The sequence below is a fragment of the Rhea pennata genome, chromosome 2, assembly GCF_028389875.1.
Source record: "Rhea pennata isolate bPtePen1 chromosome 2, bPtePen1.pri, whole genome shotgun sequence".
NCBI lineage: Eukaryota > Metazoa > Chordata > Aves > Rheiformes > Rheidae > Rhea > Rhea pennata.
In genome coordinates this window covers 92,353,281-92,379,060 of record NC_084664.1, presented here as the reverse complement: position 1 = coordinate 92,379,060, position 25,780 = coordinate 92,353,281, and the positions used below count along the sequence as shown (strand labels likewise).

Sequence of the window (25,780 nt, the reverse complement as noted above, 5' to 3'; positions counted from 1 at the left end):
AGCAGCAGCGTATGGGACGTGCAGACTGCAAGACGCCTGTTGGGCACTGGCACGATGGTGGGAGAGGTGGAAAACAAAACACAGAGGAGGACTGGGTGAGGCTAGTGGGTGCTGTGGCTGTAGCCAAGGCAGGGCAAGGGACTTTGCATTTAATAAGTAAGAAAGTGGAAATAGCTTGTAGGCCTAGGTGTGAGGTTTTACTTCTTGGGGTTAATGCCGATCGTAAGTAAAAGGAATATTTTTTGTGGGTGTTTTCCTTCGGTGGAAAAAAGAAACGAAATGTCCCAGATACAGGTTAATTTTAAGATGCATGGATGCGTAAGAGTGAAGAAGGCAGAAAATATTTCTTCAGCCGCAGGAGCCTGCAAAACCGTTGGGAAGCAGTTAGCGGCTTCACCCGAAAGCTCCAGCTAGAGAAGTGGGCGGATTTCCCAGCAAACCGAGACGAGAGCCGAGGAGCTCCCGCAAGCATCTTCCCCGCGCGCAAGGCAATCCGCGTTAAACGGCGGCGGCCGCCCCGCGCCGGGGGCACCTCCCGGCAGCGCCGGGGGCGGCGGGAGCGCGGCGGCGCGGGGCGGGGCGCGCGCGCGGGATCGCCCGTCCCGCGCGCACGTTCTCGAGCGCGCCGGCCCCAGCTGTCACTGTCAGCGAGCCGGCGAACCGGGATCCCGGCGCCGCGGAGGGGGGAATCCCCCCCAGCCTCGCCCCCGCAGCCAATCCGCCGGCCGCATGCAAATCGCCGCCGCTGCGGAGCGGCCGCGGGCCAGTGGGAACGCAGCGGGGCGGGGAGCCGGCGCCCCGTTGGACGGCGGGGAGGGCGGCCGGGCCCAATGAGGAGGCCACGCGGGCGGGGCGTGTCCCGGGGGCGGGGACATGCAAATTTGGTTTGAAAAGAGGGCGGGAAATCCGAGTTTCGCGGGAGGCCCTTGGCGCGTAACCCGTCTCCTTTCCCTTCATTCATTGTCAGCAGCCGCCGCTTCCTGGAGCCATTTTCCAGCCGGCCCCACACAGCGGGAGCGGCCCCGCTCCATCCGCCGCATCTGCCCGCCCCGCCGCCTCCGTCCCCCCCCGGCACCCCGCATCCTGCAGCTGGGGCCCCCCCGGCACCCGCAGCCCCCAGTATTTTGCGCGGGGCCTCTGCATCGAGGAGAAAAGGAGCTGGGAAGGCCGGGGGGGGGAGGGAGGGACGGACGGGGGGAGGAGGAGACGCGGCTGCGGGGACAGACCCGGAGGGAAGGATGAGAAGGGGACTCCAGCCGACGGCCCCGGCACCGCAGCCGCCCGCACCGTCCTCGGACTCCAGAGTGGCCCCCGCCAGCTTCCCAGCCCACTTTGCCGCCGGCACCTTCATCCAGATCCGCAGCACCGGCGCGGCGGCGCCCTGTGTTGTTTCCTCCTCTTCCTCCACCACCACCACCTCCTCCTCCTCCGCTTCCCAGGCTCCCGGTGCCTGTGCCCCGGCGGCGGATGGGGGCCAGCCCGCTGGCAGCTCGCTGTACTGCACCCCCCACGGACCCGCCGGCAGGACGGCGCTGCTGCAGCCCGCTCTCGGCGGAGGCGGAGGCCGCCCCCCGGTAATTTTCCTCCGTCCCAGCGGGGGAGGGTGAAGGGGACGGTGGGGATCAGCGCCAGGCAGGCCCTCTTCCTGCCATCGACTCCCCCGCCGCCGTCCGGGCCCGGGGGCGGGGGGCAGGAAAGGCGGAGACGGTGCTTTGTTGCAATAAACTTTCCTGGCTCCTTCCCCCCGCCCCCCCCTTCCCCCCCCTACCCCTCCCTCCACCCGCGTCGGCCTCGCTGCTGCCGGGTTTTATTTAAAAGCGAGAAATAGCAATACCCCCCCCCCCGACACCCCCCCCAAGGGCCGCGCCGCCGCGGCTGGAGGCCCGGCGGGGGCGGAGGGCGGCGGCGCGGCGCGCCGAGCCCCGCCGGTGTCTCCGCTTCGCCCGCGGAGCCGCCGGTGACGTCTCGCACACGTGCGCGGAGGCCGCGGCTGTGACTGGGAGCCGGGCGGGCGGCGGGGGGGGCGCTGATCCGAGTGGGGGGAGGGGGACGCCCGCTTCCTCCTCCTGCCGCTGGCCTGGGACAGCCCGTGCCCGGCCGGCGCCGCCGCCGCCCCGCGCCCGCCCGCCGCCGCCGCCGCCGCGCTCGGAAATGCCCCTGCAGCAGGTTAGTGCGGGACGGCGAGGCGGCCCCCGACCCGCCCCCCAACCCCCGGGCACAGCCCCCCAAATGCGGGGGGGGCCCCCCCACCCCACCCCGGGGCGCCCCCCCGCCGCCGCACCGGGATCCCCCCCGCCCTTGCCCGCCGCGGGGCCGCGTCCCCCCCTTCCCCCCGCCGCGCTTGCGGGGGTTTCTTTGTCCTCCGCGTTTTGGGGTGCGCGCTGGGCCCCGGCGGCGCGTCCCAAAGTTTCGGAGAGGCGGCGAAAGGGCGCCGCGGAGTTTGGGGGAGGGGGTCCCTTTCCCCATCGCCCCCTACCACCACCGCCCGGCCCCCTTTCTCATTTAACCCCCCACCCACTCACCCACCGTGCGGTGCGGGGACCCCCCCCCCCGGGGCGGGGGCGGTGCAGGCGCCGTCCCGGCGGCTCTCACCTGCCGCCGCCCGACGGGGCCCCCGGGGCGGGCGGCGTGGGGGTAGAGGGGGCGGGCGGCGGGTACCTGCTGGCCGCGGGGCCTGGCGGGCCCGGCTGTGATGCGGGCTGCTGCCCGCTAGGGCCGGCGCTGAGGTCACCCGGCTCGCTCGCGGCTGCGGGCGGCCTCGCGGGAGCGAGCGCGCCCGAGCCCCGCCGGGGCCGGGGGGGGGGCAAGCGGTGTCCCGGGGTGCGCGTGTCCCCCCGCCCCACGCGCCCCTGTGCCCGCGTGACCAGCGGTTTAATCTGCGCTCTGAGAAATCATAAATTTCGCAGGTATCGGCAACTGTTACGGTTCTGCCTCCTTGGAGCGCCGGGTATTGCTGCGTCTCGTGTCCCTGGGAGACCGCGATGATGCCACAGGCTTGCCTTTATGTAGATTTTTGCAGGTGCTCTTTGCTGAAATAGCGATGGAAGTTTCAAGACAGTGGGGGTATAGGCTCATCGTGATCCTATCCAAAGCTCGCTCGCTCTTTTTTTTTTTTTTTTTTTTTTTTTTTTAAGCATCTTCGATGTAACAGTTAATTGATCTTTTACTGCTTGTGGCCTCCAGTGCTTGCTAGGGGTGATTTGTGTCCGACAGGCTGGTTCAGGCTGTTTTGTAAAATTTGGCCGCCCTGTGCAACGGGTTCGATTCCCAGATGATGCTAAGTGGATGCAAAGAGAAGCCTATGCAACATGACGATTCTTGGGGAATAATTGTATGGGCTTCCCTGCTGTGTGGCAGGGACATAGATGTCATAGGTGACTTCTAAAATTTCCCCTTCAATGGGGAAAAACGAGACTTCCAAATGTAAGTTTGGCACTTTGTTTTTTTTCTGCTGTAGCATTCACCTCTCTAATGGGAAGAACGCCTTGCCTTGAAATTTTCTTCTTCTTCTTTTTTTTTTTTTCATCTAAAGGTTTGTAAGATGGAAGGTGTTTGTAGGCTCTGCCCCTCTCCCTCCAAAATCCCTTCTTAAGTGCTAAGCAAGTTTGTTATCTGCCCTCAGACCCCGCTTTGGCTTTGGGCAGCAACAAGGGAGGAAGCTGAGGCACCCACAGCCTGGCTGCCCCCCTCCCGGGGTGATAAGCAGCCCATAGCATGTGCCAGGAAAAGGGCTGTGCATCCTTCCCTGCCCTGACAGCTGTGCTCATGTGGGTGAGCTGTGCTCTTCCTGGAGCCACGCTGGTCTGCTGCAGACCTGTCTTTCCAAAAGTAAGGCTAAAGCATCCTAGCACTCTCCCTTCCCCTTCTGCTCTGAGGGCAAGGGCTCAGACCCTTTGGTCTTTGGGCCAGAGGACAGGCTAGGAGACATCACAGCCTTTCAGCAGTTCCCATCCAATTCTCCCTAAAATGTGCAGATGACTTGGTGGGACTGGGAAATAGGGGTACTTTCCTGGTGGTTCCTAGATGAGCAGTTTTGAGAAACGGGTGAGAGGAGTGAGACTACAATGGGTGGTTGAGGCAGGAAGCTCAGGCAAGCAGCATTGATATAAATTTAGCACTTAATTAGCTGAGTTAGGAGTAGTGCACAGAAGGCACCTCCCCCCAGCTGAAATTAAGGCCTCACTATGCAAAACACCTTACGGATCAATCTAAAATTTGTCCAGCACACCTGCACTTGTTAGGGTTATAAAAATACTCTGTCTTTGCAGATGCAAAAGTGCTGACAACCCATCCACCACTTCCAAATGTAAATTATGGTATAAGTGGAAAAGAGCCAGTATGGCAGTATAGTTTAGGCAGTTCAAGGAGGTGCTTAACTATATCAGCAGAAGAAAAAGTTTCTTTTGCAATAATAAGCTGCTTCTCCTCTGGGAATTTGTTAGTTACTTTATTAATGCTTATGCAAGTGCGACCATCTTGGAAAAGCCTTGAAAGATAGACTAGCCCATAACAAGTGGCTCATGCCCCAGCGAGATGAGAATTTGCACGCTCCTCCATCTCCAAGCAGTTGTCTTGATGCTTTCCAAAATCTATTCCTTGCTACATCACTGCATATCATGACAGCTCCTGCAACTGAGGGCTGTGAACCAGTATGCCAGTGAGCTGAGAAGAGGCTCTTGGAGGTGGTGACCCAGACAGTACAGTGAATTTGCTGTGAGCTCTGGCTGGTTTGAAAATATAGCCTTTCAACTTGACGAGCTTTTTGCACGGTTCCAGTGGACTTAATAGAAGTTGTCCTGTTACTGGGCAGAGCTGAGTCCCTGTGATGGCTTAAACACAAGCAGTAATGAAGAATTAACCCTTCAAAAGCAACTGTTAGGTAGCATTCCTTTGTTGGTGGGGAAAGTTCAAGCTGCTGCTTCAAAAGACAGGGCAAGGCCATCTGATAGATCCCTCCTGCTATAAGGGCAGGGAGTCCTGCTTCCTCCCCTTCCCTTCAGCTCCCTGCTAGGAAGTCCTGCTGCTTCCTCGGTGTCAACCCTGCTGCTCACTAGTCTTTCCAGGAACTGGTACAACTCACTAGCTTGGTGCAAAGCTAACCCTGACCAAAGGAAAAAAGCTTTTCTGCTGGACTAGCATGTTGAACCAGCTAATGGAAGGTCCGGTAAGTGCCAGGGACCACCAAGAGAAGGCAGGAAGAGGGCACAAGGTGAAGGGAAGGGAAGAGGGGTATCGAGACCATTTTGATGCAAGCAAGCTAGCTTGTAGGTCAGCTGAGCTCCTCATGAAACCGTGGCCTATGTGAGAGAAATTATTTTAATGTTTGATCAAGTACATTCTCTCTGGTGTTGGCTTCTCACTTGGTGTGAGAAAGTTGCTACCATTTGCAAATCCCAGTCCTTAAAAATTAAGCTACTAAAAAAGAAAGCTGCTCAAAAAATTTCTAATTCAAATGGTGGAGAATTTTTTTACTGTCTTTGGGTTATAAAGATAAGCCTCTAAGAAGAGGGCCATTTTCTTAGCCATGAGAAAATACTTAAATGGAGACACCACCCACATGTTAAGTCCTTTTTAAAAGGGGCTAAATCCTCTTAACAAGAATATCTTTAGAGAACTCTTGTGGCCTTTAGATGACATGAGCTCTGGAGAGGCTGGTTCGGCATACTTCAGAAGGGACTGGGAGGATTTACATTTCCAAACTGAATACTTAGCACCTCTTTCCTTTTCTGGTGGTTTAGAAAGCACCTCTTCCTGCCTCCTTCTCAGCAAGTCACAGCTGGAATGGTAGAAAAATAGGAAAATGCTTAATCTTCCTTCTAGATGCTAGGTAAAGGAGCAGGCTAAACAGGACATAAATACTAAATAATGATATAAGGCATGGGGAGAAAAGACTAGAAGCTGCATAAAGGAAGCACCAGTTAATTAGTACGTTTTCTTTATTTTCTTGGAATAAAAAGCTTTGCTCATGGTGAAGTCATGGATGTTTTCGTATTCAGTCTCATTTTCATATTCTTTTGTCTGATAGTTTCTGCTATTAGGAATGAAAGCTAGCATGAGTCTAGGGCTTTTGCTTTTTGAAGAATGTCTGAAGGAGTGTGTTCAGTTTAACTGCATCTTCTCTAGGGACAGACTGCTTCTGAGCCCGAGGAGGTAGCACATGGTCCTTTGGCACAGCTGTGTGAAAAGAGTTTGGAGAGGCATAAATCCGGATTGCCCTGACTGTGCCAACAAGCACCTAGCGGAAAGCAGGCATCCTAGTAAGACTGTATTGGAATAGCCTGTAGCTTGTGTTGCTTTGCTGATGGTGCATTCACTACCTTAATGCAGAGTCCAGCTATGTTGGTGTGCCCCTGTCTACACCAAAGCTATTGAATTATTGTAGGTTTATTCCCCTGTGATGTTAAGCCCTTCTGGCAGGTTTCCACAAGCTGTCGAGCCACTCAAAGGTTTCACTGTTGCTGGAAGAAGTTGCCTCTCTTCATCTGAAGTCTCATCTTCAGCCCCTCCTTTCCCCTGCCCTGGCCAGGCAGTGTTCTTCCCTCTGCTCTGCGCTGGGGAGCATCTGGTTGTCCTGGTGGTTTGGTTTTCTGCTGGTTTAAGGAGATAAAAGGTTCTGATGAGCATTAGATCTAGTATGAGGTAAGTTGTGGGAATACACGGCCCGATAGGGGAGGAGTGAGATGAAGGAAGGAAATAGGAGCTTTGCCTTTCGATGCTGTTGGGGTGTTAAAACAGCTTGCTGAGCCTCCTCTTTCAGATATTGGCCTTTCCTGCCCCCACTGTGAGGACCTCTTCCTTGTGCCACCAGCCTGCTTGCCAAAGGCTGGAGGTGGTTTGCTTCAGGGCCGATTTATTTTCCTGTAGGGAATGCTTCAATGGATGGGGCAATTAGAGGCATTCTCTTTCCCTTCGTTTTGTCCTCGGTACATTGGTGCTGCTCTGTTAATTTTTATAGCATGTTGGTTTGTGCGGATGTGCGAGCATTAAAGAAAAAAATCTTTAAACTTAGGAACCGCTGTATTTTGCAGGATCAAAGGTTCTCCTACTTTCGTGTCTCTGACTATGACCGTAGCAAATGTTTAAGGAAAGAACACAAGAAGGATGGCACGTGCACAGAACAGTCCTCCTACTTGCTTCCAGAAACTGGCAGTTAGCGTTCCCTTCCTCAGAGGTTGTAACAAGTTTAATAGCTACCAATGATCTGTGATTTTTGTCTAATCCCTGTTTGAATCTGGTGGTTTTGACGTTCTGTAGCAGCACGTTCTGTGATACAGTTATCTTGTGCAGAAAAAAGTTAATTTGCTTTGTTTCTGGCCTCTTTTTCTTTTTTTCTTTTTTGATCTTGCTGTCTATAGTGTTACTGGGTGAACCTCGTTATTGTGGTAGGGCGGAAATGATTTTCTCACACCTGCTTCTCCATACAGCTTATTATAATACATTACTGTCTGTCCCTGGTTCTCTTCTCTGAGCTGAAGAGTTCTAGACTACTTAATTTCTCCTGAAATGAAAGCTATAGATTTTAAAATAGAGATGTCCTTTTACAAAAGCATCACATGGGTGTGAAAACAAACATCTGTTAGTTGCGAATTTTTACTTGGGAGGCTTTTGTGGACTGGTTCTGCACAGGGACTTGACAGAAACCCAGGAGAGCAGCGTGGTGGGCCGGGCAGGAGCTAGAGACCCTGCCAGAGCTAACTTGTTTCACAAGGTCTTAAGCCTCACCCTGGGGGAAAATGAGAGGTGTGGAGCTGAGGGGGTTGATTGGGCCTAAGTGCTATGGTAATAGGCTCATTAGAAAGCCTTAGTACAGTGTGGCGGGTGGAGAAAAGGCAAATGAAGTAGCACCTGGCCTCTGTGGAGCCCCTTGGCTTGCGTGTCCGGGTGCATATAGGAGGGAAATCCAGCCCTTCCCCTCCTGCTCAGAGCACAAATGGGGGAATTAGGTAAGAAATGAAGATTTCAGCTTTTTTTTTTTCAGTAGCAGCACTTCAATTATGGCTCCTCTGGAACCTCCAAAATCTCCAGATTTCACTGCTGAAGGTATGTGCTGGAGGATGGTGACTGATTGATGGAGCGCACTCTGGCAGAAGTTATCTTCTAGTCAATTTTCCCAGGTAGAGGAGCCCTCGCTTGCTGTGAATATGCTAGCAAGCTGTCATCCTGCAGTCTGAAAGCTGACAGAAGTGAGCAAAATCAGTAATATGCTAAATTAAAGGGATCTGTGGATGACCTTAACTTACTCTTGTAAACTGCCAGGCCATCCCAGAGACTTGTCTTCCCTGCTGTTGCAGTGGTGGGACCAGGAGCAGAGCCATCTTCTGTCCACCTGTCCCAGTGAGGAGAGGGTTGGGAGGAAGCCCCAGGCTTTCAGCCTGTGTGGCCTCAGCCAGAAGGTTTGAAGAAGCTGCCCGCTGAGGAGGGATCAGACACTATGAACTCAGTGTAGATAGGCTTCTTGCCACTGGTGGTGGTAACTCCCTACCAGCTGTGCCCAGAGTGAGGTTTCAGCAGATGGAAAGCTCTACTTAGTGCAACTAACTCTCCAAGTCTTACAGTCTCTGCAAATAATCTCATTTACAGCTGGTGATGCCAAGTGTATGGTGGCAACTATCATACTTACCAAACACTAATTTTGACTTCAGGTTTTTGTTTTGGCTAGCAGAGTTAATAACTTCCTGTGTTATTTTCTGAGAGTAGGATTGAGCTTGCTACTCTAGGGAGAAGGAAAAAAAAACCCTTCACATGTCAGGGGGCACTGGTGTGTGATATGAAGGTGACTGCTTTAAGGACTGGGTGCATGAGGTGCTGTTGATGAAGTATTTGGACCTGATTTTAATTTCAGTTCTGTCTTTTCTTTGAAGACAGACTTGGCAAAATTGCCCAGTTTTTCACATCTTTAAAAGGGAACTATTTCACTTCTGTTTTCCTCAAGTAAGTTGGTCCAAAACCACACTTGGAAGTGCTATGCCTGGCATGGATGTGTTTTGAAGTATCATACTTTCTACTTGGATGGTGCAGTTATTTGCTGGATCTCATGGTATTCATGGCGTTCTTAATGGCTTTTTGGTTCAACAAGAGCTGTAGTAAATATTTCCATTTGCGAGTCTTGTAAAGAGAGAAGACCTGAATTTGACTAGATGTTGATGTAGCTAGAGCATATTCAAAATGGCCTCTCTTATATGTAGGAGCTGCTACTTCAGGCATTTATAGCTTTTCTTCTGTACTCATAAATACATCCCATATGCATTGATAATTGTTTACAAACAGAGCTTGCTCTGAGCTCAGAGCTACAGGTAATGACATGTGTTTTGCTTCTCTTGTCCTACATATGAACAGGAGCAGTTGTTGCCCAGACTGGTGTGGAAGTAAAGTGTAGTGTGAAAACCAACACATTAATTGTATCACTCTTGCATGTGCATGCCCTGTAGCTTTCAGACTTTCCTGCTGAACCTCTTTCGCCTGGGACCATACTTGCAATTAACTTGGTTTAAGGAGGAGACCAAGCTTGACCACCTGCATCTATTTTCAAGATTTCATCCAACTTGTATGTGGCTACATCTAGGCTTAGTAATGTCTGTTACCTCAGCCTGAATTTTCAGGAGTCCTGCTTCAAAGATTTAGAACCTGATTTTTCAAAAAGGTACTGGCTGCTTATGCTTCCTGTGACATTCAGGTACAGTACTGAAAACACTGGGGCCTTGCAAACTCAAGCTGTACATGAAGAAGCCACTATCAAAACATAGCAGTTTCTGCTTTTTGCTTTCACTTTTAAATCTTTAAAATAGGATTTTAAAGTCTCATCACATACATGTTGCAAGCCATTAGTTGTTTTGGAAAGCTCTGTGAAAACTCAGAAAATACCTGAACAACAATTCTTGGCAAAATAAGTTGTTTTGGGGAACTAGATAACAAGGTGTCTGCTTACCCTTGATTTTCTTCAGCTTCAAAGTTCTTGCTCCTAGGTTGTGGTATGTGTGCATTGGTGAATAAATGCATAGATTCTAGAAGTAATTTTCATTAATGAACTTATTCAAAAACTTTCTCTTTACAATGCAAATTTCTTTTGTCACATAGCTATTGTTTCAAAGGTTGTTGTGTAGTGCCTAACTTATCGCTAGAAAGAAGGTGGAAAAAGAAATGCATTGTCAAACTTCCTTCCTAGTTAATAAAGGTAGTTAAAAACTCCTAGGTTTAGGACTAATGATAGACATTTACATTGCATGGTGACAGTCACCACTGAGGCTAAAAAAGATAAGAGTCTAATTTTTTAGATAATATATCAGGCTTATTGATTCACTCAACTCTTTCTCACTAAATATGGTTTTCTCTTAATTTTAGTTCTACAGGTTCATTACAAAATTAGAGTGCAGTAGTGGATATTTTTTCTTTCTTTTTCCTGCAAAGTGCTGAATCGGCATTGTAGGATTTTGTGACTTTTGCATATCTTAAATACAAATGTCACCTTTTCAGTGGAACACTTCTCAGTACAGCAAGTGTACTACTCTCTACATAAAATTTAAAACTGTAAAATTTGCATTTTATGCCGTTTGGAAACAAAACGGCATCTAGACTGGTTTACATCCCTCTTGTTTGGACTGCCATTGAAGAAACGTTACCTGGAGAACTTCAGATCTGGAAGTTGCAAAGTAACCTCTTGACCCAACATTCATATTGGTACAGCACATTTATTTTGACAGTTGGCTTCTAGCCTATTTGGTGCTACCACAGTGAAAGTACATAAATATTTAAAGAATGTATAGTGACATCCAGGCAGGAAAGGTCTAGTACCTCAGCTGGAATGGCAGTTCCTGTGTATGAGGTTGTTCATACCTGTATGTTGGAAAATAGGTGTTTTAAGGAGTTGCTCTTCGGCTCTTGCTATGTTCTATGGCTATGTCTGTAACGAAACTTGGGATCCATTTCATCCTTTGCTAGGGGTCTTTTGATGTATCTACTGGTTTTAAGGTTATTTTTCACAAACAAAGGTGCTAGAAATGGGAAACAATAATTTCTCAAGTGATGCTAGTAACCTAATATGCCCTTTGCTACTTGTTTTCTCCTACTGTTTACTCTGGAATTAAATGGCAATCACCCTGTATATATGCTGGTTTTATTTTGACTTGCCAGTGTAGTGTTTTAGACAGTGTTGGTCCCACACATTGACAGTCGGTTTTTTGTCCCCATACAGTAAGCTAGTTCACACTTTGTCTAATGTCTTCACATAGCGGGAATTGATGTGGGTTACCGCTCCCACAGTGGGCTTTTGTTCAGCCGTGCCTGAAAGCTGTCTTGTTCGAACATGCCACTTTTATCGAGACCAGCGCAATGAGGCCATTATCCTTGCTTATGGTGAGCATAGATATCCACAGTAATTTTTATAATACTGCTTAGTAAGTGGCATTCTGGTGAAGAGTGACAATGCTTGAATGATACCGGAATAATACCCGAGACGGCAGCCACGTAACAGCAGGCCGCTATCTCTAATTGCACGCCGGGGAAGGCGGTGGGAAGGGGACCCGTTTGGGAACAGACGGACGGTGGCGATGGCGCCTATCAGAAATGGGAATAATCCTGGGCAGCAGTGCAGCAGAATAAAGTTTTTACTTTCCATAGTAAGACTTTTATCAAGCAGCTCCAAATAACCCAGTTACACATTGCTGAATAATAGTTCTGTACCTTATTCTTTTTTTGGTTATGCAGTATCTTTAGCCTAAAAATGTCTCTTATGAGTTATGTAAAACTGCAAGTCAGATGAGAGGAAGCTGAGACTTCACAACTCTGATGTAGTACTCTTTTCAGTACAAACCTCTTGAGCCAGGAGAAAAGGCAACTTTGAGTAACAAGTTGGGGGCAGGAAGGGTTTAAAATTATAATAGCGTTTTCCCTGGCTGATTTGTCAGAACAGTGGGTTATTTCTCTGGTGCTAGGATTTTATTTTCAGGAACCGGGTGTTAGAAAAAGTTCTGTTTGCAAAAATAGTATCTTAGAAGCATAAGCAAGTTGCTCGTTTTCTGTCTTTAGTTCTTAATCATGAGAGCTGCCTTGACGATTTTTCCCACCTCAAATTAGCAGTTTATTTATAACATGTTAATGTTCTACATGCCCATCAGTATTACTGTTCTCTTGTACTGAGCTGAGAATTGTTCTCCTGAAAGCTAACACCATAAAGATGACATAAGTGAACAAGGGAAATTGCATAAAATATTCCATTAAAAATTCAGGTGGCTTTTGGTCTGATTTTTGGTTCACACTTCTCTACACAAAATGACTTCAATTTCCTTTCTGACTTCAATTGCTAGTTACATTTTTGTTGTTGCTTGCTTTTTTATTATTATTATTTGTTATTTTATTTAAATAGAGCACACACCCTTGCCTTTTGGCATCCTAGCTATCCTTTTACTCCCATTGACATTTTTCTCAGTAATTGTCTTCTGTGCCTTGCCACCAGCTGCCCTCTTAGGCTGTAGGCAGAGGAGGGAGAAACTTTAGGTGATGTTTTCACCCTTCTCAGGGCCCTCAAAAGCACCCCTTTGCCACTGTGAAGTTTGCTAGGCCTCTGCAGGGAGTCTCTTCCAAGGTGTTAGCAATGTCCTTTTCATGTTCCTCTGTTTTGCATGCTCTACAGAATGATCAGGGAGCCTTTAAAATGCAGACCATGCAAAATAGGGTGTCTTGTGTGGCGAGAAGGAAAAGGCAAAAACCTGTTGCCTGAGTTGTCCCAGTTGGAGCCACCTGCTTTAGAGGTGCTTGCAGGAAAGGTGGCAAAGGAAAGTGCAAGCTCAACTGGAGACTTCTGAGATCATTTGCTTTTGACCCCTTCTCTTAAGATAATCTTTTTGTTGCTGGACCCAGTGCTTGAGACACTGAAGTCCTTCCCTTTTCTTGTCTTAGTTACATCATGCTTTTGCAGAATATGTGGCAAATGAATGCAACAGTAATGACCACGGTTGCATGGGGCTGTCTAGATAGTAAGATCAAGTACAGCCTTCTGTGGATAGAAATAAGTTGATACTTACAAAGCTTTTTTTTTTTTTCTGTGCAGAAAACCACTTTGCTATAAAGGGGAATGAGTGAATAGGGATTCCAGAGATTGACATGATTAAAAAGAAAAAAAAGAAAAAGAAAAAAAAAGAGAACTTGTAGGCAGGCAAATTCCCCATATTCAGAGAAAGCCATATGTTCAGAATACTATCCTTAGTGTGGTTTATTTGCTTCAGAGTTAGGAAAGAGGATTGCTAGGAAAAGTAAGATGCAGTCAGTTCTTTCACCTTAAAGAACTTTATGAAGGTGGTTATAGTCATTTACACCACCCCTGCTTAGAGAAATAGTCAATTTAGTGATAAGTCAGATCAAGCAAAATTTTGATTTTCTCATCTGCAATGCAGAGACCAAGACAAACTATTCCTTTAAGGCCAAAATCAGGTATTTTGGCCTTAAAGTGAACCAGGAGTTATTGAGTCACATAGTGTTTGGTAAGAGGGTATTTCAGCTTTTTTTTTTTTTTTTTTTTTTTTTTTTGTTTTTTTTGTTTTTTGTTTTCCCTTTAGATTTATCTAGGTTTGGGGGATTTTTTAAATTTTTTTTTTGCTCTTTTGATGTCCTCAGTGGGTTCAAAATGACATTTCCCTACTTTCTCTAAGGGTATGAAACGGCACAAATTGAATTTGACAAGCATTATATCTGTTGCTAGTACTTCGTTCAAAGGGGAGAAATGTGGCTTTCCTTGCCATTTTAAGAACTTGGTTGTTTCAGCATGTGAAAAGCAGCCCCCAAGCTCTGCTGTTCAGCCAGCAGCTGAGAAGGAAGGAATCTCCTTAAGAACTTGCAGCAAAAAAAGTCTATGCACCTGTGAGATGTTATGCTATATCTAGCTAAAAATATCAGATACTTGAGCTTGCATGTTGAATTGTTCAATGGCAATGCCCTGTTGAACTGGAAAAAGTGAACAGATCGTGAGTAGTTTAAAACTTCTTGAACTTTCCATAAAGGTGCAATGTGAATTGTGGCATAAAGATCCAAGCAAACGTTCTTGTCCATCAGCACCACCCCAGTTTTTTCACTGGTTCTTCCAAGTGTGGTATGCCTAGGAGATTCAGGTATACTCTGTATGGGAGGAACTGCAGTGGTCCTGCAAGGTTTACCTCTGAAGTTGCTACCAGATACTTTGTTTAGATTTAGCCCCAGGCTTTTTTGATTGTGTTGCACAAATAATACAAAAATGTATCATTTTGGTGCTGCAAAATATTGCTGAGCACCACCTGCAAGTATTTCCCTCCTCCATGGACATTGGAGTTCCTGTTTTTTTGTCTTCATCACTCGGACGTGCTTTTGAGGGCCCCTTTGTGACTGCGTGGGGCTTCAGGCATGAGTCCTAGCATGGAACAAATGAAATAATCTTCTGAGTTAGATTCTTGAATTTAAAGTATCTTGACTTAAAAGCGTGGGAAGCTACATAGCCTGTTCTTCTCCAAGTAAAAATGTGGAGTGCAGCTTAGTATACATATTAGTCTGAACTGAAGTAGGAGTGCAGGTCAGGACTGATGTGGCAGCACACTTATGCGGGGGAGATCTTTGTGTATGTGTTACAGGATCCTTCTCTTAGCAAATGTGCTCCTCACACATGTAAGACTGCAAACTTTTTTGATAGTAATATCAGTCAGGGCCAAGAGTAGTTGCTTCCTTATTCTTGCCTATTACTGCATAGAGTGAAGAAACCAGCCTTCGCTTAGTTTCCTTGTACTGGCGGAGGCATCGTTGAAAGTCTGAATTTCTTAGGTCCGCTTCAACCATCTTGCATGACTGTGGTGTGCTAATCTATTTTTCCCTTTTCAGAAAAATGGTCCAAAACTCAGCATGCTTCTCTCTATTCAGTTTGCAATAAGCTGATCCTTTCTAAAAGATGAACTTTTTACATCTAAAAGATGTACTCCTCTCATGAGGATCTGCAGTTACGAGCAAATGCTTGGCATGTCTGTAACATCGTGGAGTTTGTGTCTTGTTGAGACTCGCTTCCTGACAGCCTCTAAGGGAAGAAGCTGCTAGTCCTGCAAGTGGGCAAGGCAGCTGTATCTAGCATCTCAGCTGCAGCTGAGCTTGGGTTGCTGATCTCAGTGACGTGGGCTTCAAACCGCAAAAGCACTGGTGAAGGCCTTCAGTTGTTCTGCAGGTTATGTTCCCCACGCAAGCATGGGAAAAAGCCAGCCTTAGTGTTTGTGACCACTGAACGAGAGTCCTTCTCAGGAGCACCAAAATGAATCATGTGCTGTGGTTCCTGATGAGTTTGTGTTCTCTTTTGCCTGTTGAAGTTTGCATCTCCCCTGGCGTAGCAAATTCATATCAGTCCTTTCATAAAGCATTTTTATCCAGACTAGCAATTTTAACAGTTCGCTTACCTTTTTAAGTTCTGTATTAAGATCTTTTTCCTTTGAAGGAGATAGGCCTAGGCCAACAAGATGATTCTGGAAGTTGTACAGTTGCAGTATGGATTTTTTTTTTTTTTTTTTTTTAACTGTAAAGACCTAATATAGTGGTTTTTATACAAACCAGTATGCATTTCCAGAGCTGTGATATGGCTGAACCACAGTGGAAATCTGGAACCTTAACAACGCTACTTGTAGGAAGTTTAACTCCTTGCATTTAACCACAAATGTGGTCAATCTTAGGAGAGGCAATAACAGAGAGGAAGAAAGGTGGTAGTATTTGATTAGCTTTGTTCTCCTTGTTTTGTTAAATATATCTAATGGATGCAACTGTAGCTATAATAGCACAGTGATTATATTAGTGACCAATTTCTACAGTTTCTTCATTGTTATACTTTGAATTTGGGGTAGAAAAAACAAGGCTTGTTTTCAGCATATTAAATCTAATAGCTGTGTACAATTATTAAACAACTATGCTGTTTGGTAAACTATTCAGTATTGAAAAAAATAACATATAGAAGAGGATTAATTACCATGTCAAGATTCTTCAGGTGGTCACTAGTTTTGTGCTGAAACTGAAACATTAAGTAATTCAGTTATGGCATGGCTGCAGTAGGGGAGTGAGTAGCAAAGGTATTCATGTTGCTGCTCACCATCTTATCCCAGACCAAGATATTAGCACCATCCAGATCAACAACGGAGACATGGCTGTTTGTCTTGGAAACTAAAATATCCTTCTGCTTCCTATCTTCATGTTCTAGGAAATGAAATATAATCCTCTCATAGTCAGGGTAAACTTGATTGCTCCTTGGGGTAGGAAGGAAAAAATGAATAGAAGATCGGATCTGCACTATTGGGAATGTTTCCCCCAGTGGAAAGGATTTCCTGGAATGATACTGGGTCTCGTTGTAAGGATGCGGTTTCACAGTCAGCTCAAAGTGAGCTAAGTCTGTGCCGCTGCTGCAAGGGGTCGTCTCGCCCTCCCTCCCGGCTCAAGTATTGCTGCCGCCTCGCGCGTGCTGGCACGGCGCTCGTGCCGCCGCGCGGGCAGCCAGAGCGGGCACCCTGTCCAGCTGAAAACTAACACGGCGCAAGCGATTACTTTTCAGCCCCGTGAGCTCCCTGCGCCGGCTGGCTGGGGCGTCCCTGGGGAGAGCAAGGCCGGCGGGGGCTGCCCCGCGTTGCGGGCACCGAGACACCGCTCCTGCGCACCCTGTGTCCGCCGCCGAGCGCCGCAGACTAAACTGCGTGCGTGACCTTAGCATCTCCCAGAAGCGGGTGGAGTTGTGCGTAACGAAAGCCTGACAGATGGCTCTGCTATGAAATAGGCAGCTTTTGTGCCAGGACGTGCTGCTTAGGTTACCGGGTGCGTGCAGCTGCCAGGGCCTAGCTGGGAATGCCCAACGTCTGAAGCTGTCTCGCAGATATCCTCCATCTCCAAAGTTTAGCTTTTAAGTGTTTGGGGACAGTCTAGAGGTTTTGTGAGCAGGAAGAGAAAAGATTGGCTGAAAACGCTTTGAATTCACAGCAGAAATCCATTGCTGCCTCCAACAAGAATCCGCCGTTTCGCACCTCTGCTCTTGCGCTGTGTTATCTGCACTTGGCTTCCCGTCCATGGCTGGGGCTCCCAGGCTACATTTAATATAATTACAGTCTGACGTCTGGGCACTGAAATAGGTGAAGCTATAAACGTAATTTGTGCCTACAGGCTCCGTATGTACGGCGAGCCTGTAATACTGGAGGCCTTTTTTGAAATCTATCAGGAAATGTCTTTTGAGGAAAGAGTGGCTGTGCCGCTTTGACAGGTGTAGTCACTCCAAGCAGGGCTTTAACAAGGCTGACTCTCAAGAGATGAAAGTAAAGGCACTGTGGTCTTTCACGGGAGGTCACTGGATTCCTGGAGATATCCGTTAGGATGCCTTTCACTGCCGATAGCTTTGGCCTCAGCTGGGGGGCTCACGTCACAGGGATTATAAATGCGGGAAGGCTCCTAGAGCTGCTGGTCAGAGTAGTTGTGACAAATGCCAGTAGTACGGGAAGATCATCAAAACAAAATTGAGTTTTGTGACTGCACGTGTAATAGGGTCTCCTCTCTTCATCTCAGCTGTAGTGGTGAAGCCTGCCTGCATAGAGCTGAGAGCACCCGCAACCCTGTTCATTCCACCCTGTTGGAGAATTTAGCTCATTACCAAAATACCCCTCCAAAATTAACTTCAAATCAATGGTAAAAGGAGATATAGCTCCATGTATGTAACAAAACATCCAAAACTAAGTTAACTAATGCAGTGTTAACTAACTTAACTCTGGAGACAGTCTAGCAATAACTGTATCATTATTGATTACTTCAGCAAAATTGTTGAGATGTGTTTATCCCTCAATCCTTCCACATATTACCCAGTGCCAGAAGCCTCAGCTCTCTCCAGAGCAACTGCCAAAATTTCCATCTTTTTCCTGATACTTTCCTTAGCACCACTGTGCATTGAAACACTTGCAGGATAATAAAATGTGAAAGCTATGTGGCATTCTTATTTATTTTGGAATCCACTTTTTACACAAGGAACACTGTAACTTTGCCATATTTACTTTTTTATATTCAATAAAATGTATTTACCTGAAGCAGACAAAATTTCCAGTTTGCTGTGGAAAGCAGAGGACCATGCTGCAGGACTTGGTTCCAAGTTAGCGCAGAGTGCAGGAGGGCTTGCCAGTGCGTAGAGCAGGAGGGGAGCCATAAGTAAGAAGACTTGTCTTACTGCTGTCGTTGACAGACGCTTGTTGAAAGGGTAGAAGCTATAATGTCAAGGCAAGCAGAAAATTCTTTTGAGTTTTATACTTCAAGACAAGTTGTTGATGACTGGCAAGGTGGCATTTTTGCAAGACTATCATTAAAATTGTTCTGCTTCAGCCTAAGTAAGAACTTGTAATCTCAAACAGTGAAATGTAGTCAAGTTTTCCTGGGTAATCTTTGCTTTACTGTTTGATATTGTTTGGTATTAGGTCTGGGAAAATAATTGCTGTAGAAAATAAGGACTTTTTTTCTTTCTTTTTCTTTCTTTTTTTTTTCCCTTCTGGAGAATCTACCAAACTTCTTAGCAAGCTAGAAGCCTACAGGTTTCAAATAGTTGTCCTGAGTTGTCTATCTTCTGCTGCTGCTGAGAGAATGTCTGCCCTTCCAAGCCACACACTGTTGAGAAAGGCCATCAAACACAGACTATTTTTGATGCTATCCCTTTCCATAATTGTATGAAGCTTCTATAAATCTCTCTGGATGGATAGATCCCATATACTTTGGAAGGGGTCATTTGATCTAAATTTAAGAATGTCTCGTGTCCAGTGGTGAAACTTGCTATTTCAGTTTGCTAAACCTACAACTTCTACTAAATTGAGACAAAAAAGGAATGAAATGAGGAGAAGAGACTGAAAAAGGTAGAGTGAGGGGGAGGAGGGAATGATGACTCATAAGAAGTGAAGCTGAATTTGAAAATGAAAAGGATCGAGGGGTACTGATCATAGGAAAGAAAGTTCTGTTTTGTGAAAAAGGCACTATTAAATTATGTGGTCGTTTATCTTCTGAACAGATTAAGGTACATTTGGGCCTGAACTCAATAGAAGACTTCTAAAGAAAGAAGAAATCTTATTTAAAGAAAGGAATTTTTAGTGCAGCCTTTAATAGGTGATATTTATGTGCTAGGTTCCAGTGGAAGACTTCTCTGGGCTTCTGGAAAATCCTATTCAGCTGTCTATTGCTTTAATGGTTATAGAATAAGGCAGGTGATAGAAAAGGAAAAAGGAAGGCAACAGTACATGCAGCCAAATAGGTTTTCTCTGAACTTCAGGCTGCAATGGATAGAACTCCATGCTTTACAGTAAACACTTGAGTTTCTTCTTCATTCTGAGCTTTGCCTCTTTCACTTCTCTGATAATACTGTGCTCTTCTAGACTTGCTCTGGCATCCCTAAAACTTTCTGTCATCCTTTGGATATCTTGAAATAAACCTTTTTTTTTTTTTTTTTTTTTTTTTTTTTTTTAAGAGTTTAAGTAGTATGCAATTAGAAGGATAGGGTTCTCCTGTATGGAGCACTTAAGAAAGTGCTTGTTTTGTGTCTTAAAATGTTTGCCAGCAGCATCCAATAGCTGATTCTTCCCACCTTCACCCTTCTTTTCCAGACATTCCTCCCCGCCACCAAAATGTTAAAAGATAGCCAAGACGTAGCTGTCTGACTTGGAGGTGAGATTGCTAGCAAAGGTCTTTGACTTTGCAATGCAAGAGTTTGATTAAAAAAAAAAACCCTCTGTCAATATGGCATTGGGTTGAAAATTGGCTAAGTGACAGATCTGGAAATGAATCCTTTTGATTGACTTCAGTGAGTTATTTGTATTAATCCCTACACTATGGAATGCTTTTGTCACTGTCCTAAAGGTAGACAAAAAAACTGTTACTGATACTAATTGCTAGTAGAATAGTAAATGATAATCATGATCTCATAATTTGCTCTGGAGGCACATTCAAACAAACTGTGTCTTTAATACAGCCAAAGGCAAAGTTATATGCCAAAGAACAGGGAATGCACGCAAGGCCTTATGAAAGAAAGCCTGTATCCTGGAAAGCAGTATTTCTGAAAAGTCAGTAGTTGACAAGCAACTAACATGAGCTTCCAGTGCAATGCTGAGGAGTGATGGCACTGAGGCTTGTGTCCTGGCATGTATAAAAAAGGAAAAGGAGAGGGGAGATTTTTGCCTCTGTAAACTGTTTCAGTGCAGCTGATACTAGAATAACATACATAGTTCAATCCTTGTGTTTTTAAAAAGAAAATGTTGAAAATGGAAAGTGATGTTAATTAAGTAGGGCAGCAAAAATTATTTGAGGTCTGAAGGAAATACCATACAGAGCAACTTATTTAAGCAATACTTCATGTATTTAAAATAACACTAAGGGATGACTCGACTAATATACAAGACACAGAAGCAGGAAGAGTGGTTGATCCATCAGAGGCTGTGCTCCATCAGACGTGGTGCTCCATTCAGAGGGACCTCGACAGGCTGGAGAAAGGAGCAGACAGGAACTGACTGAAGTTTGACGCAGGGAAAGGCCAAGCCCTGCCCCGGGGAGGCACAGCCCCCTGTACCAGGACAGGCTGGGACCAGCCAGCTCGAGAGTAGCTTGGCAGAGAAGGCCCTGGGGGTCCTGGTGGACACTGAGTTGACCACGAGGCAGCAAAGGCAGCCAACAGCTTCCAGGGCTGCGTTAAGGCAGAGTACTGCCAGCAGAGGGAGGATGGGGATCCTTCCCCTCTGCTCAGCTCTGGTAAGATGTGCTGGCAGTGTTGGATCCAGTACCAGGCTCCCAAGACAGAAGAGATGGGGACCTGCTGGAGTAGGTCCAGTGAAAGGCTATGGAAACTGGAGCCTCTCTCATAGGAGGAGTGGCTAAGAGGAGCTGAAACTGTTTAGACTGGAGAAGAGAAGGTTCGGGGGGATCTTACTAGTGCAAATAAATACCTAATGGGAGGGGATTAAAGAAGACTGAGACAGACCCTTTTCAGTGGGGCCCAGTGACTGGATGAGAAGCAATGAGCACACACTGCAATACAGGAAATTCTATTTAAACATAAGAAGAAGCATTTTAAATGGTAAGATGGTCAAACATTGGAACAAGTTGTCCAGAGATAGTGTGGAGTCTCCATCCTTGGAGGTATTTGAAACCTGACTGGATGTGGTCCACACTAGAGCAACCTGCTCTAGTTGCTCCTGGTTTGAGCAGAGGGTTTGGTCTAGATGATCTCCAGAGATCCCTGCCAACTTCAGCAATTCTGTGGAAGGATTCTGATGCAGAAGTTTTTTGTTTGTTTGTTTGTTTTTATGATTGAAGTTGGGCACATCCAGAACTCATTACTGGAAGCTGAAGCAAAGCAAATTCCACCTGGAAGTCGGACATTTTTTTTAGCAAGGGCAAAATAATCATTGAGTTTTTGACTTCAAGTTATGACAGAATGAATGTCTTGCTGAGAGCTTTACATTGTGGTTTCAGTGTTGAGCAGACTTGAGAGGTCACCAAGTCCATCTGCATGGTCTATGGGAGCAATGGTGTGTGCAGTCCCTCCTGACAGGTGCTGGCCTGGCCAGCCCTTTAAGCTTTCTCATAATTAGATTCCCGGATTTTGTACTGTAGTCTCTTTCCTGTGCTGGACTAAAAGTTAAATGTTACTAATTACTTTGTAACTAGGGAAAATCTAGTGATATGTAAGAAGTCACATCAGAAGGTCAGATTCTTTTCTTTGACTAAAGGGTAGGTTAGAGAGAGAATGCAACACTGCTTCATTTTAAAAATTTAGACTTTAAGGCGGTATTCATTTTTCTGGAGAGGTCATTTCAATGTGCTTAGTTTAAGGAATATATAATAAAAAGTATAATATGTAAGTTTAAGGAACATATAATAAAGAGTATAATAAAGATGGATTGTGTCGGGAGTGGGTCAATTTTTTTACAGGTCCTTGCTTGACTCTAAGACCTGAGATGTCCTGCTTTACCCTTTAGCGAAAAAAGATAATTTTTCCAAATAGACTTCATAATAGGAGAAAGAACAGCAACTTTCCCTTCTTTCCCCCTAAAAGTTTATTCTCTGTGATGACACATCTGTTTTAGATGTTGTCTCATAAATTAGGCTATCACATCAGCTTTTTAGATTGCCCTGTCTGTAATATAGCAGAATTTACCCAGATGTGAAAGAAAATGATTTAGTCTACCGATGCTCACTCACTTCTCTCATGGACTGTTGTTTGTCTTCTTGTCTTACTCTCTTCTTCTGTCACTAGGAATAAAGTAAATCTTGCCTTTTGAACCAAATCATTTATCTTCATTTTGCCATCATTCTCAAGATGTTCAGCTCCTTGCCATGGACGATAGAATAATAAAATACTGCTGAGGTAGAATGTGCGGCACAGTGAAAGCTAGATGGATTAGTTGTTCTCTGTGACATTATAAAGAATTTAAAACATTAAGAACTCAGCTATCTTTGTGTCATTTCAGCAATATAAGCTGCCTACTGCCAAACCGATCAGTGAAACAAGGGTATGTGCAACAGCTATATACTTTGATACAATGGGGGAGGGGAAAAAAAATATTTGACATCAGTTCTCAGAGTTTAGCAACCCAGGCTAAAATCAAGTTAACCTGGTAAACAAAGAAATACCCTGTGAAGAAATCTTCTGAGAGGAGTATCTACTCCTGATCCAGACTGAAGGTGGCTGTCAGCTGCAACTGCAGTCTCCAGGTTCTTGGGACTTTCTGTTGTTTAATTGAGGCTCCTTTTTGGCTGCTTCTAGGAATGGTTTCTTTTGGCTATGTAAACCCTGTTTCCTGTTTCATGGGCAGTTGTTATTTATTTTTGTTACTCTGAGGATTGGTATGTGGAGGAGGTTACTGTGTTAACTTCTTCAAGGTTATTTATGGATTTTTTTTATGTGCTATTAGTCACTCCATTTTAAAAACTCTACCTAATCAAATTTTGAGGATGATATCGATCTCTCCTTGCAAACACAACAGTATGGTTACTGTAAGTGCAAATATAACTTCTCAGGGTTAATTTGTAATGTTGGATTTTCCTTAAAGCATGCTGAAAAAATACCCACAGTTTACATAATGTACAGAACTGTCTTTTATTATATTAAATGCTTAGGACCATATATTTTTTTCCTCCTGTCTAGCTCTATAGTTTAAGTGAAAATCATTACATCTTGTCTAGGTCTAGTTGTCTCCTGAAAGTTTTTTTTCAACTTTCCCAATGTCCTTTGGAATCTATATAATATTTTTATTACCCTAAATGGATTCAAAGTACCTTTATTACTTTTAAGGAATCTAACTGTATTCTTTTACGCTTGTATGGAACTAGGTTAAGGAAGTACTTCCAAATAAAAGGTTTTATCACTTTAGAACTGACTTCTTGTAACTAATTACATTAATAGAGCAAGTAGTTAGTTGTAAGAATGTCATGCCTCAGGCAGTGAATTAAAGATATACAGTCACAATTGGTGTCAGCTGCTTTTTAAGAAAGGATTCTCCTCATTTAGAGGCATGAATACATAACACTAATGCTGATGAACATCTGAGTATTCAAAACTTAGTACCTTCTAGTCTGTAGTTCTCTGCTACAGTTTCTGAACTGTTTGCATGTAAGTCTCTTCAGAAGTTAAAGACAAAATTAGTTGGTTCCATGTAAATAATCTAATCTCAGTAAGGAAAGCAACGTGGTCTCTGAAGGCCATCTTGCTGGAACTCAGTAAGTGTCTTTCTCTGGAGGGTAGGAAAGTTTGGTCGTTGCAGAATGCAGGAACTGTCCAGCTGCAGACCTGCATGGACAGGAAAATTTGTACTTCGAGAACTTCACTGATGTAGTCTTGTACATACAATCATTTCCTTTAGGTGTCCTGTACCCAAGGAAGACAAAGCCCAAGAAGCTGTGGCTTTTGCTTACAACTTAGTTGGCAAATTTAGTGATGCAAGCCTGATCTTGCATCATTGCAGTGCATCTACACTGCGAGTTAGCCCTGCTGTTGCTATGCAAGTACTCCTCCCTCTTCTCCCTAGGAAGTACAGAGCCTTTTCACTTTGCAAGTATTAAGCATTGTTAATTGTATCTTCATAAAGATTTTTATGACTATATTCTTCCATCAGTCAATGTTCTGTAAGTAAAAAAGTAGCTTTCTTGATTACTATTTCAATACCTATGCCTAGCACTTCAGAGCTACTTTAGTTATTACCTGTGATTTGATACTTCATGGCATTTATTGGAATTTCCTCCAAGCAAGTTCACCAGTTCTCTTAATGTCCTTTCTTCCCCCTTCCAAGGACTGCTTTATCTAGCAGACAATTTGATAGACAACTGATAGTATTTGAAAGATTTTTTTTTAATGGTGTGCCATTTTCTACAAGTAGATTGGAAGTCACTCAGAAGAAACTAACTCAGTCACAATCTTTTTTTGACGTTAACTTCCAAAGAAAATGTTTCTGGAAAAAATAATGTCCTTAAATGCAAAAGACAAAATAGTATTATAGAATATATTTTGAGACTGACTGCTCTGTAATAATTTTTCTTTGGGAAAACCTTAAAATGATACATGAGATTTATTTCCCCTTTTCCAGTACCATTCTATTTTCACTACTTGGAAGGTTCTCAGTAACATGAAGGGTTGAAATAATGTAAGTAGCTATTCAGCCAATTGAAGATATGTTGCCCTGTCTACACACTGTAAATTTAAACTATCGCTTTCTGATTTGATTTGCTTTGATCTTGATGGGTAATGTTCAAAGTGGGCTATGTCTGACAAATTGTTACGTATATGTACAATTCAAAAGAAGTTACACCATGAGCTTTTTTTATCATGCTAGTCTTCCCCTTTGCAAACCCACAGTTCACAAGTTCAATGGCAGGTTTGTTTTATGACAGTTTTTTCTTTTTTTCTCTTCTTTTTTCTCCAAAGGATGTCTGTGGTGGCAAATTACTGACATGAACTGCAACTAAAAAGCCCTAAGCTTCAGTCTTGAGGCAGCAGTCTTACTGAAGTGTTATCTATTGCAACAGGAGCCCACAAATTGCAAGTAGCTTTGATACTTGTTTGTAGGCTCACATTCACTTTGAAGCCCACTGGAGGCCCACAGCTTGCCTTGCCACCATTCCCTTCCTTAGCTGTGCTTCCACAGAAAGGGGAAGGAAATTCCATCATGCTATATGTCACCCATCCACCCCAAAAAAAATGCAGTCAGGATCCCCTGCAAGATACTGGCTGACTTGTGTCTGCCTCTGTACAAGTTTTTGCAGTTTGTCAGGACTTTTCCTGGAAGTTTTATCCATAGAGCTTCTACTTTAACCAAGCAAATACAACTTAGTTTCCAGCAACTGCTGGGATTTAGTAGTAGTTGTTGCATCAAGCCATTTTCAGGATTACTCAGAGACACGTGTGCTCCCTACCTTGGGCAGTTGAGATGAAAACTGGGTGCAGTTTCCTGAAAATAACTTTTCATATTTCAACATGAAGTGGTTACTGAAGCCTTCAAGCTCAGTACAGTGAAATGCCATTGCTTTCAGTAAGAAGCAATTGTTTCATATTTGGTGGAAAAGATTGCAATAGAAAGATTTCAGATGATTCATTTCCTATGCAGCATAGGTGTAATTCTGTTGGTTTGGGGCCTGAAACATGGTTTATACTTTGCACAACCATATTCTGTATTGTCCTTCCCATTCTAGCACAAAGAAAACATAAATTATTGCACCATTGCAGGAGAAAAGATACTGCTCAAACATACTGTATGTTTGAGCAAGGCTGATATACTGAACTCAAGCCTGGCAGGAGATATACTGAACTCAA

At 45.1% G+C, this 25,780-nt stretch overlaps 1 protein-coding gene across 1 annotated transcript in view; it reads left to right on the top strand.

Moving 5' to 3' along the window:
- The first annotated feature begins 2,105 nt into the window (after nt 1–2,105).
- Nucleotides 2,106–25,780, top strand: part of E2F3 (E2F transcription factor 3) — a 42,245-nt gene continuing 18,570 nt past the window's right edge. The window contains exon 1 of the mRNA XM_062568032.1: nt 2,106–2,166. Within this exon, the coding sequence (XP_062424016.1) occupies nt 2,152–2,166 (15 nt within the window). The 5' untranslated portion in view covers nt 2,106–2,151. The remainder of the gene's footprint in view (nt 2,167–25,780) is intronic.